Source organism: Parasteatoda tepidariorum, chromosome 9, assembly GCF_982258835.1.
Source record: "Parasteatoda tepidariorum strain Cologne lab strain chromosome 9, Ptep-v5.0, whole genome shotgun sequence".
Lineage (NCBI taxonomy): Eukaryota > Metazoa > Arthropoda > Arachnida > Araneae > Theridiidae > Parasteatoda > Parasteatoda tepidariorum.
In genome coordinates, this window is record NC_141763.1 from 73449771 (window position 1) to 73469191 (window position 19421).

The following is a 19421-nucleotide window of genomic DNA, read 5'->3' on the forward strand; positions in this document are numbered from 1 at the left end:
AAATTGGTTCGGCTGTTCAACGACGGTTATAAAAAAATAACAACGAATAAAGTTATTATTATTGACCCTGCACAAGTATAATTAGAACATAATATAAAACACTTTGCTGATACGAACAATTCGCTTTTAATCTTTCAATTCTTCCCAACTTATAGTCTAGTTAGTTTCAGCTTTTTTTTTTTTTAAAGATTTTGTTAATAATCATGTGCGTTTACGCTTCCATGATTATGACAGCCCACATGCTTCATATTTTTTTTTATTTACTAAACCAAAAAAGAAATGAAAGTTTTCTTTGTTGTCGCTGGCACTATCCTACACTGATGTTTTTTTTCAAGGTCAAGTACCCGGTAAGGTTAAGTGCCATTGCTCGTTATACATTTGCCCGGTATACCCTAAACTGATGTTTTTTTTAAGGTTCAGTGCAACTGCCCGGTATACATTTGCCCGGTATACCGTACAATGATGTTTTTTTAAGGTCAAGTGCCACTGCCCGGTATATCCTACACTGAAGTTTTTTTAAAATTCAGTGCCACTGCCCGGTATACCCTACACTGACATTTTTTTAATGTCAAGTGCCATTGCCCGGTATATATTTGCCCAATACTCCAAACACTGATGTTTCTTCTAATCTATCGTCAGTAAGTATTAAAATATCGAATAAAGTAATTTATCGTCGGTAAGTATTAAAATATCGAATAAAGTAATTTATCGTCAGTAAGTATTAAAATATTGAATAAAGTAATCTATCGTCAGTAAGTATTAAAATATCTTATAAATGTAATCTATCGTCAGTAAGTATAAAAGTATCGAATAAATGAAATCTATCGTCAGTAAGTATTAAAATATCGAATAAATGTAATCTAGCGTCAGTAAGTATTAAAATATCGAATAAATGTAATCTATCGTCAATAAGTATTAAAATATCGAATAAATGTAATCTATCGTCAGTAAGTATTAAAATATCGAATAAATGTAATCTATCGTCAGTAAGTATTAAAATATCTTATAAATGTAATCTATCGTCAGTAAGTATTAAAATATCGAATAAATGTAATCTATCGTCAGTAAGTATTAAAATATCGAATAAATGTAATCTATCGTCAGTAAGAATTAAAATATCGAATAAATGTAATTATATCCAGGAATAAATTAATATCAAATCGGATGACGTTTTGAATTTGTCATTTTTGAATGACATTTTGACGAATCGTAGATATATTTAATATTTTACCGGTCTCTCATTTGGCATTCCTTAGAATGCCTAGGCAATGTGTGAAACATAAATCATTTCATACTTTGCCGGCTAATTTTAGGCATTCTATACAATGCCGGATTTCATACTTTGCCGGTAACATATATATATATATATATATATATATATATATATATATATATATATATATATATATATATATATATATATATATATATATATATATATATATATATATATTGCATTACATTGTAGAGTTTTTTTTTATAATCGTAGTAGGAAAATACAAAGAAAAAAGTGGGTATAATAAAAATTTGCTAAATATTCACGTGAATTTATTTCCGAAATTAGAAAGTGATTTGTAATAGTTCCTTAAATAGCTGCTACTGTTTCATTGGCTAGATACTTCTTGACGTCATGTCGTTTACAATTGGTGACATTTTGGAACATGCTACACTTTAGTAGTTAATGCAATAGCACAGACAATAATACATTTTGTTCAAGCAGCATCACGAATCAGGGGGAATTATAAGTCACGTTGTACTCAAATTCTGATAACATCATAGTTCGGGGGTTAACGGAATGGAAATGATGAGACAGGTTTCTAATACCTTGAATAAATAGCATTCATAGGAAATTTATGGAATGCCTAAATGTTAGAGTAATTGAACGATAAGTATGGTTCTATTATTCAGAATTTAATCAAGGAATTTTCAAACTCATGTTGAATATGATCAATAATAAGTTCGAAGATATGGTAAACACTGATAGATGCGGATGTAATTTAAGAATTAATTATTTCTTACTATTTCTACAATGTTACGACTTGATGTCAGTAATAGTTAAAGTGCAGTTACAATCAGATAAAGTAATTAAATTAAATTTTTAATTAGTATTAGTCAAATAATAATAAGTTTTCTTTTAATGATAGTTTTGAAAATTGGAATGCGAAGAGAAAGTTCCTCGTTGGATGTATGCATTTTGGTATTACCATAAAATTCTGTTGCTGTTTTTTCTTTTTTTAATTCACTATTATTGATACGCAATTTATGGAATTGTAATATAAGAAGCACTTTTCAGTTATTGAAAATTCAGAAAAGTATTTTAAGTTTTCAAAGCTCTTTTGAAAAGTAGAGCTGGGTTCGAATCCCCTCGTATCCCTGGATATATTCTGTGGGATGTCCATCTCTGAGTTGTTCAGAGTTGTTCTATTGTCTTTCTAATTGACAAAGGTTTAGAAGCCTAAATTGAGCACAAAAGCCTGTAAATGTATGAAATTTCAATAAAGCAATAAAACGCTTACAACAAAATAGAGAACAATAGGAATTAATCAAAATTAAATAAATAAATCAATAAAAAATAAACGCTTAAGGAACGCTTGAGAATTAATTAAAATTAAACATATCATCCAATTAAAATTAAACAAGTCATCCAATTAAAATTGAATGCTTAGTTAAAACGTTCTTATTTTAACTGTTTTGATTGTTTCTTCATTATTTTTAATAGTATGCCTTTTAAAAAAATATTATGCACATTTATTTACCGAAAACTTGCATTTTTAGATTTCCAAAGTGCTTAATTCAAAGAAACGGAGGAAAAATTTAAAACTTTAATTTCAGTGCTCGTAAATTTACTGTTCTTACTTTTTAGTATTTATTATTCATAGGTAACATGTGAAAATTTAAGAAATAAATTTTATTTACGAAAAATTCAAAATTGCATTTTTTCCTTCTTAAAGCACTTTATAGCAAAATAGAGAACATTGAATCCGAAAAAAAAATTAAATGCTTATTTTTAGTTGAATTTAAATAATTTCAGGCAATTTTTAACCCATTCTTGCTATTTTCGTTTTATTTAATGCACTTCATTAAAATTTGCAATCTGCAGTTTTCTATTTATAAATAACTTAAAACAGCAATTTCCCAGTTCAATGCAAAACCCTGACATTGCGTTAACAATATAATAAAATCGAGATTTTATTATTTTAACAAGATTTTAGTCACATTTATCCTTTAAAATAAATCTTACAAAAATCTCCGCATTTTTTAAAATTTTTTATTAAGAAAATTTTCTTTTAACAGAATATACAAGTTTCATTTATTTACAGAAAATTTAAAGTTGTATTTCTTAGATTTTCAAAGCGTTTAAGACCAAGAAACGGAGAAAAAATTGAATCCTTTAATTTAAGTGCTCGTAATTTTATTGTTTTATTATTCATACGTATGATTTATTATTCATAGATATTTATGTAAATTTAAAATGAAAATTTTATTAGCGAAAAATTCAAAATTGCATTTTTTCTTTCTCAAAGCCTTTTACAGCAAAATAAGGAAAAATGAAACGAAATAAAAAATAAATGCTTAATTTCTAGAAATTTTAAATTCATGCTTGTTATTTCCATTTTATTTGATACATCTTATTAAAATTTTGCCGCCTGAGATTTTTTATTCATTAATAACTTTAAAATACAATTTCTGAGTTTAATGTAAAACGTTTAAAATATGTAAACAAAAAATTTAATCCTACTTTAAAGATTTTAGTCAAATTAATCTTATAATATCAAGGTTTTAGTTAAATTTATGCTCTACACTAATGAGATTTCCTAATCATATTGATATCCGTGCATTTTTTTTATTCTTATTAAAAAATCGATTTTTCTTCTCTATACCGAATACGCAAGTTTCATTTAGCAGATATAAAAAAGAACTTGCTGTAAATGATGTAAAACATGGGATTGGAAGTCGCTAATATTTGAAAATGATTTCAATTTCACTTATATTTGACATTTACGAGGTTAACGATAATTTCAATGGTGCAAAAGTTACTTAACATTAAATACTTGTTAAAAGCTACTTAATATAAAAAATGTAGTGCTTTCTTTTTCTTTTTTATAGATTAAATATCAACTCTTTATCTTGTACAAATTTTTCAATGAGAAAAACATTTTTTTACAAACAAACAAAAAAGTAGCAAAACTGCATTCGTTATTTTCATTCAATTTATTTTTAATTTTTATGCATTGTTTATTTATTGGTTTATTGAAATTACATTCATTTGTAGGCTTGTGTGCTCCATTTAGGCTCATAAACCTTTTTCAAATAGAAGGACAGATAGCTCAATACAGGAAGAGGACAGCACGAAGATACATCTGGGGTAAAAGCGGGATTCGAACCCGCTACCTCCACGCTTTGCATATCGCCAGGGAGGCCGCTGCATATTGTTCTTTATACGCAGATTAGTTAAAACATTATTACCTCCTCCAAATTTTTCAATGAAGTCGTTTGGAGTTGAACATTAGTTGTCGTAAACCTAAAAATTGGGTCGGCTGTTCAACAACGGTTATAAGAAATTGAACTAGTTTGGATGACGTAAAGAGCACGTGATTAAGTTGAAAAGATTTTTAACTTCTGGTGAAGAAGATAAAGAATCATTTTGTGCAGTTATATTGTAAACAAAAAGGTTTCTGAAAAATGTGTTAAAATAGCTTCTGAACTAAAAAAATTAAACTAAAAAATTTGAAAATCCCAAAAAACAGTCTCAAAATTTATGTGGAAGAAGAAATGTGTGAGAGAGATGCACGTTGGTTGTCGGCAGGATTCAAACCTAGGACTTCAGTGTTTGTACTAGGGTGATCTAACCACTATGGTTAAACACTACAGTAAATTAAGTGTTAGAAGCTGTTTATAGTGATGTGTCATTGTGGTGGCTATACTATATAAAACTTCCTGGACTAGTGTGTACAACTATGGTAGTTTGAGCATCCTACTACGATCCCGGCGGTGTTTGGTTTGAATATTGCAGGCAGCCAATGAACGTCTCTCTTTCTCATTTCGCTCTCCACTTCAATTTCGGGACTTCGCATTTTACTCACGAATGAGAAATGAACTACTGTTTCGGTTTCGAAAACACTAGGTTTTCAAATTTGACTATTGGTTGTTACGCAGCTATTTTGACCCATTTTTGCTCTATTTCCAGAATCCCCATTGTGTACTTTTGCAATTGATTGGAAAGCTACTACAACTGTTTGGTTTATGGTCCAGTTCTTAAGTGTAAATAAACAACAAAATAAATAATACAAGAAATATCAAAATGAATAATGAAATAAAGAAATTATTAATCGTAAAAAATTAGGGAGGTATAATATTGTTTAAATAAAAATCGGTTCTATGTCAAACCATAATTTAGCACAACTTTGCTGAAACCGTAATGAGGTGTTAAGTTGAATATAATTTTATTTTAACTTAAACAATAGTATTGTGAAAATAATATAAACAAACACGGAAATTTGGTTTAACTAATTGATAAAGTTATCCAACATCAACACGCTCCAAAATTTCCTTCATAATATTCCTTAGTCCATAAATAAGTTATATCAATAACATATTTTTTTTAAATTTTTATCTTCGCGAATTTTATCTTTTATCTAGACATATTAAATCGTTCATAAAATTGATATCTAGACATATTAAATCGTTCATAAAATTGATATCTAGACATATTAAATCGCTCATTGTTCGTAAATCATTATTTTATCTAGACTTATTTTCTTTCAATCTAAACAATGGTATTGTGTAAATAATATAAACAAACACGGAAATTTGGTTTAACTAATTGATGAAGATATTCTACATCAACACGCTCCAAAATTTCCTTCATAATATACCTTAGTTCATAAATAAGTAATATCAATAACACATTTTTTTTAAAATTTTTAACTTCTCGAATTTTGGCTTTTATCTAGACATATTAAATAGAGAGTTTGATCTCAATAAATAAATGAAATAATTCGAAATAAAATAGAATAACACAATAAATGATTAAATAAATCCTATAGATCTCACGTTCTGATAATAAGACTCGGGTTCGGGTGGAATCGGGCCACTAAATGTGTTTCCTCTAACAGATATCTGTATTAATAGCTCCAACACTAATAAATGCTTGAAAATAGTTTTAGTACGGGTAGTAATTTACAGGTTTAGTTGCAATTTTACACTCATTACTTCTTTTAAAGAAAGCTTAGGGTAGAGCTAATTTTCTTCATGCATTGGTATTTTTGTAGAAAATTTCCCTATATATAATAAAAATACAGTATAGTCTCATATTCTAACAAAACCGTGACGTAACGTGATCAATTAATTTAATTAAATACTCTGTTACAGTTTCTATTTTGTTTTCGATACATTTTTATTGGCAGGAAAATCACACGATATTATCCAGTTAGCCTTATTTTTTTGGTTTTCATCAAAATGAAATTAAAAAAAAGTCATTGAACTATTGCTTTCGTATAAAATATTTTTGTATCCGTAATTTAAAGGCTTTTACCTTTAATATTTTTTTTATTCTACTCTACTATTATTATTTACGATTGCTATTATCTATTGTTATTATTATGATTTTGATTTTGATTGTTTTCACAATTAAGTATTTAAATTTAAAAGAGTTGTTTCTTTATTATGGAGTAATTCTATGAAATTTCCTTATTATGCTACAGTTTAGGATAAACTTATCCAAAATGGTGTCTAAATTTTTTAACCGTTTTGTAATTATTATTTTTGGTGCAAATTACTATAATAAACTACTGTGAATTACAGTTAAGAAGATCCGCTAAATTATAATGGTTAATAAAAGATCAGGTTATGCATGTACAAATTGTGTTTAATTTGTCAGATTGTTTACTAAGCGAAAATATTTGATTACAGTTGTAAAACTTAGTAAATTCTGTTTTAACAGTATACCTTTGATTTTAAATGTTATTTTAAACTATCATAATTATAAATAGATCTTAATATAATTTTAAAGGAACTGTTTGGACGTGAGAAGAGCAAACAAGAACAATTTTTTCACACTTCAATGATTTTACAGTAAGTTTTACTTTAAAATTATTAAATCGCAGTAATAAATAAACAGTACCGTAAAAACTAGGGTATTAAATTTTACGATAAAATAGATTTTATGGTTAAATGAATTTTACGGATGGTCTGGGTGCCAGTATTTCTTACCGTAATTTCAGGAACTTGCCCCCTAGTGTATTATAAAATAGTAATTCGTGAACTGAGTAACATTTATATTTTAATTAGCAAATAATATTTTAAATTACAAGACAATACCAATGAATATTTTAATTATTAAAAATTGTAGCTTATATACGCTACTCTTTCCTTTTTTGTGTAATGAATTAATACTTGAAAGTATTACATTGTACTACATCTGTAGGGTATTTGGTTCCCGTGTAGTTTAATTTTACATTAAATCAAAATTAAAAATATTAAATACGTCCTCATGATAAAGAAAGAATTCTGATAAAATTATTTTTTTAAATAATAAAAATTTTGCTGTTCTGAAATTTTAAATATGATTAAGTTTTTCCTAAATAGTCACACTATACACACTGGAAAAATATTTTTAATCTCATTTTGTAAATATAATTACATAATTCTTTTCTTCTTCTTTATAACGATCTTATGATATTTTTAGCAAACATGCTGTAGACCTTGATATTTTTAATATGTCTCTTACTGTTTTTAAAATATCATATAAAATGTTTTTATGATGAAATTACATTTTTTTTCATTTTATACACAATTGCTATTAGATTTAATCTGTACTGTATATTTCTAATTAAAATAAAATAATAAAAAATACTTAGTTTGTGAATCAAAATTATTAATTAAAAATACGATTGACAGAATCTTAAAAATTGCCGTTATTTCGTTAATTTAGTTTTCTTCTTGATATACGAAATGTACGATTTCCTTAAAATATAAATATATTGAATTTATTAACAATGACGTTAATAAATTCAATTATTTTAAGGTAGAAAAAAAAGTTCAATCTAGTTGCGAAAAATAATAGTTTTCACTTGCATCAATAGATGGAGCTCTACTTCCTCCAAGTCTTGTTAGTAGAAACAAAATGGGTAAGATAGAAAAAATAACATTTTTCAAAAATGATAATAAAGGTAAAGAATAACAATTTCCCCTCGCGTTAAGAAATAATATTTTAAACAAGTCTTAAATTACATACTAATTGGAAACTGCTCGCAATCATTAACGTTAATTACATACAAATTTTTGAGTTAATTTTATAATTACTCACGAAAGTATGAAATATGTAAAAATAACATTCTTTTCAATTACCGTAATAATTTTTCAAAATAAATATCAGACTGTGTTATTTTATCATTCCTTCAAAATTACAGCGCTTTAATTACACATTAGTCACTCATTAAACATATTTCTTTTGTGCTCAACAACTTTCCTTTAAACTAAAATAAGCGAAAACTTTAGCTTATAAACACGTATTTTAAAGTAGTGACGATAAAAATTGACTCTCATGTTCTATTTGAGGAAACAGCGGAGTAATTGCTACTCGTTTGACTAAAGCGTAAAGCACCGGAACATGTTCTTCAAGTCAAAAGAGCTCAGCTCTTTAGCGCCCAGCGCCCCAGTGCTCTAGTTCTTAATTACGAAAATATCACCATTTTATGAAAGCAGTGTTAGGGCTGGTAATATGTAGTTTTCTTTGATCTAGTCTTCACGGCTTTGGTTAAGTGTATATTTGTTGGAGGATGTTGCACGTTTATTCAAAGTAAAGGTATAAATTTTTAAGTTGCTCTTGGAAAGAAAATTATGGCTTTAAGTGAAACAAGGTCTTCAGATTGTAAAATTTATATTTTGAAAGGTCTAGTAGATATATTATTTCGCAATTCTTTTAACTTTAAGTTATTAGTTAAAAGAAAGTGTTTTGCGAAGAAATATTTCTGGCAATGCAATTGGTTTTAAACAACAAATGCTGACTTTTCAATATAGACACACGACTTATACAGAGTACTCTATAATTACTACCCTTAATCTATATTCTTTGAAATCTCGTAAAAATTCAAGAAATCTTCAAATTAGTATTTAAGATAGGACAGCACAAAACGCAGTAGAAATGTAATGAATTAATTTCGTGGAAGACGGGGTTAAAAGCATCACAAGCAGTTTGATTGTTTAAAGAATGGTATGAGTCATAGAGGGATTATTAGAAATAATTCCAAGTTTCAACTGTCGATCAAACAAGTTTTGATCTTGTTTACACCCGCCTTAACCAATAGTGATGTGTTAGATTTCATTATCGATTTTGTGTTTTTATCGTTTCATTTGCGACTATTAAAGACAATTTTTTAAATATATCCCTTTATCACCAATTACTCACTATTTAATGAAAATAGTGCAAAAGCTAGCAATATGTTGTTTCTTTGATCACGGCTTTGCTTAAGTATTTACCGTGGAAATTACCGTGCATTAAATGGTGACTGGTGCACGTTAAATCTGTTGGATCGCAAAGTTCTCTATGTTCCCATAAGAAATCTTACTTCAGGGGTTACATAATTGTAGATTGATCGTTCTCTGGTTCAGGTTAATTTACAATCTTCTGATGGTGTGTAAATGTGTCCTTCTTGTAAAACGGAATGGGACTAATGTATATTGTCTCCTTATCATCCTTATGGATGTTTTTCAGACTATCGTCAATAGCCCATTGTGCAGTTCTAGAGCGACATAAATAACAGCACCTTACTGACTCAATCGAAGAAAAATATAATGCTTATATAAAAGGTATGTTTCGTTTTATATAGATGAATGTTTGTGTGTGTGTCCTTTATTGACTCCTAAACCATCCAACCAAAAACGATAAAATTCGTTATAAGATTTAAGTGGATAAACCAGGTAAGTGACATTTTCAGAGAGACTATAATCAGAGTAAGAGGGAAAAAAGTTGTCTCAGAACTATTTTATTACCTATTTATTAGAAGGCGGAACTAATAATCCTTCTCCTTATTTTATTTACCACAGCTTAATTTGAAAATAAAAATTACGCATACGCACTAAAAACTTATGTGGATTAGTCACGTTAGATTAAGGTGAAAGCAAACACAATTTTGTTTCATTAAATATGTCTTTATTGATGCAACCACTTCATGTTATTCATAAATACCTCTAAATTGTCACTTACCGGGTTCTTCCACTGAACTCTTCAATTATGTCGGCATATTTGTCATATCTGTGCATGATTTCCTAGTGCTGTTCAGTACTGATTAATTGATTCACTTTATATTCGCTCGCTTTCCCCGTAGAAAAAACGCGTATTCAGTTGATTTAAATAAAACGATAAACCAGTACACCAGAAAACATGAAAGGAAAATCATCGAACCATAAAACGTGGAGCAAAGGGACGCTTATTATGATTAAGCAGAAACATCTATTCAAGTTTCAAAATTCAAGACAGGAATGCTTTTAACGCATAGTTTAAGAATCAATTACATACCTGATATTGTCTTGACCAATATTTCAATTCTCGCATAATCCGTTCGCTGAGGTGATCCACCATCGACAGCTGTTACTCCCAACTCGACCACAGGCTCTGAAGTTCCAGATTCAAGTGACTTTGCTAAAGTCAGGACACCAGATTGCGGATCAATTATGAAGCGACCTCTTGGGTCCTCTGGATGATCCAATTTGTAGAACACTTCTGTATTATATGGAATTGTGTCCTCATCTTTGGCTTTAACTTTGAGGACAGATGAACCTACTTTTGATCGAACATGCAGTTCACCTCGATAGACATCATGCTCGAACACTGGCGGATGGATGTTGAATTCTGTAACAGTAATTTGAAGTTGGCGTAGTTTGGTTTCTCCTTGGCTGATTGCAACGGCAATAATCTGTTGAAAAAGAAACGAATGTCAAGTTTGGAATACGAAAGCAAAACAATACAAAAAACTGCGATAATATTAGATTGATTAATGTTTTTTCTGTTCCTCCTATAACTTTCTACCTGTTTTAAGAACTATTTATTAACTAAACAGATCTTAAATAACTGCTCAAGCAAGATCATGACTTATTTTTATTTCATCAAAAACTAACAATAAAAAAATTAAAAAGTGAATGCTTTTTGAAAAGTTTTCATTTGAAAGCTTCTTTGGTTAGAGTACAGCCAGGTTCATTTTCTTAATTGATGTTAATCTTATTTTTAATGTATTTAGATGTTATGCATAGTATTTTGATTATTTAGCAAAACTGTGAACATATTTTGAAAAAAAAAAACTTTTCTATTGCACTGTAAAAATTCTGGATCAAATTAAGGTATAAAGTACTGTTACATTAAGTGCGTCATCCGTACTGTCAAATCAATTTTTGCCATAAAATATTGTACCATAATTTTTACAATAATATATATTTAATTAGAATAAGAGATTTTATAGTTTATTAATACTGTAAAAATTACAGTATAATTGATTTTTTGTTCCGTAACATGTTCCAGTAAAAGTGTATTTTACTGTAAAAAGTACTTGCACCCTATGTGCTGGTATTCTTTACCGTAATTTGATACAGAATTTTTCACAGTGTGTCGAATTAGTATTAATAAAGCTATTGTTTCAATCAATTATATGTTAAGCTATCTGCTTTTTATAAACTATGCAATATAAATTAAAAACACGATTGAAATTGAAGGCATATTTGTTTTAAGACAGCAGTGTGGGTAGCAGTAAGAAAAAATGTGGGCTTATTATAAAGTTTACCCTTTGACGCAAATAGATATTTCATTATGACGCAAATAGATGTATATATATTTTTCTGAATCTCTAATTACAAGAAAAAAATATATTTTGGTAGTATATATAAAGATATATTTTTAATTACAAAAAAACAGTATAATATTTACAGCAAAAAATCTATTATATTTTCGGAATTATATTTGTACTAAAATATAAAGTCTAAAAAATAGTAGTTTGAATATTTGTTTTCATATTAATAAATTTATCAATAATTGACATGTATCAAATCCATATAGTGGGACAGACTTAACATCCGTATTATAATTTATTTTCAATTTGTCATGTTTTAGTTTTTCTAGAATTTACTAAGAATAACGCAACTGCTTTTGGCTTTGTTTAATCTATTTAGTATAATTTAATCAGTTCCTCCTTTTTCGTTAATTATATTCCCAAGATATTTAAAATTGCCTACTTCCTCCAGTTTGCATATTTCTCTTATTTTATCCTAAATTAATACAAAGTAAGAAAAAACGCATGAAAAATATGTTTAATAAAAATTCTGTATCAAAGGATAAATTGGTTTTAAGTTTTATCTTTGTGTCCTGTGAATAAAAGCTATATTTTTAAGGATATTTATTTCTATATCTTCAAAGATTACACGAGGCGTAAATTCAGAGAAGTAGCTGATTAAAAACAAAAATATTTGCATAATGCTTTCTCTCCTCTTAAGTTTTATACACTTTGAGCAGCGGAATGCGAAAATATAAGTTCCATTAAATCAAGTAGAAGCATTATCCACTTCAGTTTGAGTCATTAAGCCCATTCATTTCATTACACACTTATTTCAGTTCCTCCTTCATGTTCTAAATTCGAATCCGTTTCATAATTCTTTTGCTCAACTACTTAACCACCCTCTATATCATTCTACTGCCGCATAAATATCCTGCTCAATGCGAGATAACATTCGAAATATTGATCACCTATTGAATCCAACTTTGATGACGGGGTCGCTAAAATCCGAAGCATAAGTAGGCTAGATCATTGGTTGAAGATAAGTGGTGATGACCAACAATCCTAAGCCGCGGCAATCACTGTTGGTTGAGAGGCTTAAGCCTAACGAATTCTCCGATAGCATTTATGATCCAAATTTAAGGATTATTTAAAATAATCGGCCGACTAACGAGTCAGCAGAGTTGATGCCATTTCGAGTTTGTTTACGAATAAGTTGGACTAGAGCAATTAGGCATTATACGGAGTAGGATTTGAGACGTGTCCCTGCTTCTATATTTAAATTGTTCTTGAAAGAACGGATCCGTTAAGTAGCCGTAAAACTATACGGCGAGAGAAAATTAATTGAGGAACAACTTTCACTACAACTTTCACTGCTCAATTGAATTTGGAGGAGTTTTACTAATTGCCGGTCGACAGAGTTCGCGCAACTTCGTGTTTAATTAGGTTTCTAATTTCAACAGTTTTCGTCGAGAAAATGCTGTATGACAAGGCTTATTATAATAGATGTATCTGGAATTGAAGCAAGCTCTAATGCCCCATAGTTTATCAATGAAGTTTGAAAAGTTCAGGTGTTTTATAAAAGTGTGGCGGACTATTTTACCAATTGGAGGAATTATTGAAATAAAGTGAGAATGCATTGTTTAAGAACCCATTGTAACTATATAAATGGTAACATTCGAATGCTAAATTCGTTTACAAATTGCCACGGAATTTATTCGATGTGAGAGTAAATACTCAGCTGATGCGACAGAAATAAATTAGTTACTATTTTAAAAGAGTTCATTATTCTGAACTTTTTATACATCAATTGATTTTCAATTATTGTGAAGCTAATTATAGCAGGTCATATAATTGCTTTAAATGAAGGAGTTAATGCGAAATAATTGTTTTAATTTAGTTATTATTTTATATTTATTTTATGCTTATCTTTTTCTAAAATATTTTTACGCGTCTATGCAACTTTATTTTTTATCTGTCCTGTAATAGAGAGGCGTTATGCTCTTACAATAATAGGACCATTCTTTCATTTCAAAATCATTTGCTTAAAGATCACATCAAAGTTTTTCACAAAGAAATATTTTCCTCGTTATATCACAATTTAAATAAATATTTCAATAAAATGAAAGAAAAAAAATTAAAATTTCATAATTATAAAAATTCAAAAACTTGAAATGTAAAAAACAGTTGTCATACTTTGTTAAAGAAGAAAATCAATCTTAAGTTAAAGATTTAAGTATTGCTAACTTTTTTTAATTTTTTTAATGACACATTGGTTGCTATTCTGAAGTTTAAAACTTCTGTATTTTTAGGGACATTTTTGCTGGATACGGGGCTGTATTCCTCAAAAGGAGGAAAACAGTTCAAAAATCTCAGCAGTGTTGTGCTGGAAGATACTAGTTTCAAATATAGGCTATATTATAAAAAATTTATCTATTTGTGGTGTTGACTACAAACTTGGAAAAAAACGACAATATGTGATGGTTGTTTTGAAAAAAAAAACAACCATCGCATATCCTTCTGTTAGACATGGATAGATGCTAAATTCGAAGAAAATTTGAAGGGTCGGATTTTTCAGAAGGAGGGGACATCTTCGCTAGAACCATATTTCAGCAGGTCACATTCAGTACTTTTTTATAAATTTATTTTAAATTCAGCTATAAAAAACCATTAGAGCATTAAATTTAATATAAAATATGCATTAAAATTTAAATTAATTCCATTTATATTATTAAGTCATATTAGTAATAATATAAATCCTCCATGTTCCCATAACAAATAAATACCTCTGGGGGTACGGGATTGGAGATCGATCGTTCTCTGATTCAGGTTAAAATTACGATCTGTGAATGAATGAAGGGATGTATGAATGGGTCCGCCCTATAAACGGGTGTGACGTATGGTGTGGCAGAAGTCGAATTCTTGGCCATAGATAGCGCCACTGGAAAACAAGAACAATCGCACCCCCTCTGCCTAAACAGACTTCTATTGTGGGATAAACAGGCATACGTCAACAACAACAAGCCATATTAGTATTTAAATTAATAAATTTACTTTTTACTCATGAGACAATTTTAGTTTTACAGGTGGAAGCGATTTGGTGTGGCAGAAGTCGAATTCTTGGCCATAGATGGCGCCACTGGAAAACAAGAGCAATCTCACCCCCTCTGATGCCTAAACAGGCATACGTCAACAACAACAAGCCATATTTCTATTTAAATTAATACATTTATTTATTACTCATGAGACAATTTTAGTTTTACAGGTGGAAGCGATTTGATGCATGAACTATTTCTGTATTTTCTATATATTCTTTTTTATTTTCTATTTAACATCAGAAATTTTTTCAAAAATTATTTACAGTCCAGAAAAAGTTGGAGTAAGTTTTCTAGTATTAGGGAATTCAAATTCGTATACATTATAGTATCTTTATGAGAAAATTTGATATGAGTGAATCTTGCATCATAATAAATTTTATTTTCTCTTGATACTGTATTGTCCTTTCAACATCATTTTGTCTAGCTTCTTCTATTGTGGGATAAATTTCTTCTGACAAAAGGTGAGTAAATGGAACATTGCCAAACATTAAATAATTTGGTGGAAACTTAGTTACTTAATGTGGAGTCAAATCATATTCTTCAGTTACTTCTTTAAATAATTTAGGCCAAGGAATATTTTTGTGTGGAACATTAATTTTATATTTTAAACGCGTTACAAAAGCTTGTCCTAAACGTTAAACTTTTCCATTAGTTTCGGATCCATGGACAGCAGTTAATAATTGTTTGATTTTACGATGTTTAAAAATTTTCTAAAATGTGGAGAAATAAATGGTGCGTTTGATCATTTAAAATACTTTTAAGAGTTTGAAAATTTTGGTGCGAAAACTCAATATAAGTAATATTATGTAGAGTAGTTAATATTTTAATATACACTGGTGGACAAAATTAAGAGACGGAAAGCATTTTCGCACATTTCTATGACGCTATATTAATCTATGACGCACATTTCTATGACGCTATGACGCTATTTCTGGACGGTTATTGATATGGAGGGAACCTGGAACCCGATACCATGCCAGCAACATTATCGAAAGGTACCATTATGCTGGTGGAGGACTCATGGTCTGGGCAGGGATCATGCAAGATACCCGCACACCACTCCATGTGTTTGACAATGGTTCCGTGAATGCCCAGAGGTACAGGCAGGAGGTCCTGGAGCCCTATGTGCTTCTTTTCGGGAGCGCTGTTGGTTCTGAGTTCATTTTTATGGACCACAATGCGCGACCACATAGGGCTCTCATGATTGATGAGTGTCTGGAAAGCGAGGATATTCAACGAATGGATTGGCCAGCCAAATCCCCTGACCTGAATCCTATTGAACATGCTTGGGATGCTCTTGGGGCAGCTATTGCGATGCGCCAACCTCCCCCCTGAACCATTCTGGAGTTAAAAATTGCTCTGGTGGAAGAATGGGAGGGTCTTCCACAAATCCTCCTTAACTCCCTTATTAACAACATGCATACTCGTCGTGCATGCTCTCTGTCTGTCAGGGGTGACCATACACCATACTGGAGGCAACACACACTGTACAAGCCTCAATTTTATTGTCATCTTTTATTCTTAAGTTCAGAGTACATTGAATTTATTGGCAATAGGTCTTGCCAGTGAATGGCACTTTCATTTTTGTTCTGCATACTTTATTATCATGGAATAAGCTATATCCATACCAAATTTCCTTTATTTATATTCAGTATTTTTTCAGATATTTGGGAAAATGTCTTCCATCTCTTAATTTTGTCGACCAGCGTAAATGATATCATTATTAATAATAACGGAAACGATTAATAATATTAAATTAATTTAACAAATAAATGGAAACTATTATTAGATTAAAGCAGTACTGTTGATATTTAGTTCTGTCATTTAAAACTAAAAGAGAATTACTGGATTTTTGTTAATTTATGGATTGGTAAAACCATCAAATCTTTTTTCTAGTCGAATACATAAACATTGCTGTTATTTTTATGCAAATAACGTTTGCTAAAAGAGTATCATAGTAATGGTAGTTGTATTCCTTTTTTAAAAAAAATGAATATTTGAAAGAAAAATGTTAATTACATTTTTTTCTACTTAAACTTCAATCTCAAACATGGAAACACTGTGTAGAGTACAACAAAAACATGTAATTTTCTAGATTGCATCGTGAACATATTTATATCTTTAATGAAACTTACCCACTAATTTACTAAAAAAAAAATAGTGCGTTTTGGGGAAAGAAATATAAGGCAAATATGTGCCAAAATCTTCACATAAATGCTGCCAATTATCTCCAAAACAACTTTATTTATCGAGCTTCAAGTTTTCGCCGCTAAAATATTCATACAATTCTTCTTAACAATATAATGATACTGCGCGGAAATATGGAATCATGTACCTTAAAAGTGTACATCCTTAAATATTTATAATCTTGTAACTCCCTTTCGGACAATTTTTATTATTCATCATTTATTCATGGTTTCTTTTGCCATGAATCTCTCATTTGTTCCATTATCTCCTTTTTTTTCTTGCAAAAATTGGCGACGAACTACCAATAGTTTATTTTTGGAAGGAAACTATTTTATACCCCACTTACGTTGCATAAAAAGCAACGTATTTATATTATAAGAAATTTAATGGCGTGGTAGTTTTGGCGAGACATTTTTAATCTGGCGCCGAAATGAATCTTAATATATTGAAGGGTGGAAAAAGTTTTTTGGCGAGCAACCAAACATAAACGAAAATGCTTTTGAAAAATAATAATTATTGAAGTAAAGATAATAAAAGTTGTTAAGAATTAAATATTAAAAAAATAGCTTAAATAAGACAAAAGAATGCTTTTTTAAAACCTTTTTTTTTAATAGCTTAAAAAACCTTTTTCATAAATGATTTGAATCATCAGTGACACACGGGAAATACTTTTTCCACATAAATTATATATCAATTTGATTCCATAACAAACTACTTTGTCTCAGTTTTCTTTTAAATTAAATGTTTAAATGGGTGCAAGAAAAAAATACATATGAAATAAAAAACATTTTTATCACTTTAAAAGTAATGCAATTATCATTTTAGAAATGGTGAAAAAAAGTTTTTTTTTTATATTAATTAAAACGCTAAATAGGAGCTGGTTACGCTTTTTTTCTGACTATTGATTTTTAAGTGGTGATAAAAATTTTTATGTTCGGGCTTCCTTGATTATATTTCATGCACTTTCAACTCATGTCCATCTTTAACCAAATTTGTTAAAGATGGTGCTTGAAAATTGAAATCTATGGAATTTACAAAATATTAGGGAATTATATATTTTAAAAATATATAATTCCATAAAATTTTGATAAAATTTGGGAAATGTGGTAAAATTTGGTAATTTTATCAATATAACTTAGAGCATGGCTTAAAAACCATTATTTCGGCTTAGTAAATCTTTTTATTAAATAAGTGGTAATAAGAATTATAATTTTGAAAGCCAGATAAACAGTACTATAATTCCGATAAACAGTTACTATATGAAAAATTACTAAATGCATGGTTTAAATACTGTATATTTTGGCTTTATTGACCAGTAATATGTTTTTTTTACCGGAAATTTTATTGTTATATGGTGCGATATATTTACCACATTTTTTTCCGCGTAGTTATCGTAAGAAAAAGTTCATTAAATTGAAAAAAATAACAATTGTTTCAAAGAAGTAGTGCGAATATAGATATTACTAAAAATGTGCTTGTTTTTAAGCGAGATGTTTTTGAAATGAAAGAATTAGATTGATTCAAATGCGCATGAAAATATGTGTTGTCAGTAAGCAAACAATCAAAATATGAATGAATAAATTAAAAAAAAAATCTAACAGTGAAAAAGCAAATGAAAAATGTAAATACATGCAATTATATATATAAAAATTTTTTTTCCATAACACCAAAATGGTGGAAACTGTACACCAAAATTTTTACATTGTTTCTTTATAGATTTTACTTTACAATTTACTTTAGTTTGTCTTTTAAATAAATTAGTATAACATTTTTGTGATGTTATTTCATAATTTTTTTCCATGTAAAAAATCAAAGTTGCACCACTGTTGTAAATATTTACTTTACATTTTATTTTGTTGAGCGAAAACTATTAAATTTAGAATCTTGAAATTGCGAAAGTGAGTAGAGAAATGTTAAGGAAGATTGAATTAAGCAATTATAATTCAATAATTAGATCGAGAATCATTAATTGTTTAACTTGCAGTAAAAAATACTAATATGAAATGCTAATTGGAAGAAATACTGAAGATAAACTAAAATATAAACTTTTATTGAATATTAAATAGAATTTTTAAATTAATTATAATTAAAGTAATAAATTAATAAATTATAATTAATTAACTATTTAATTATAATTATAAAATAAATAAATTATTTAATTATAATTATAAAGTACATTAATTAATTCATTATAATTATAAAATACATTAATTAATTCATTATAATTATAAAATACATTAATTAATTAATTATAATTAATTTAATTTCTTATACTTAAAAATATTCCATTTAATATTTAAATAGAATATTTGTAATTAATTATTATTAAATTAAGAAATTAATTTATTTAAAGTAATTTATTATTTTATTATAATTA

General features: G+C 28.5%; 1 protein-coding gene across 1 annotated transcript in view; it reads right to left on the bottom strand.

The window, feature by feature from the left end:
• The window catches only part of LOC122269195 (uncharacterized), a 331999-nt gene that overhangs the window by 63660 nt on the left and 248918 nt on the right, over positions 1-19421 (bottom strand). Inside the window, exon 3 of the mRNA XM_087152142.1 lies at positions 10520-10916. Within this exon, the coding sequence (XP_087008268.1) occupies positions 10520-10916 (397 nt within the window). The remainder of the gene's footprint in view (positions 1-10519; positions 10917-19421) is intronic.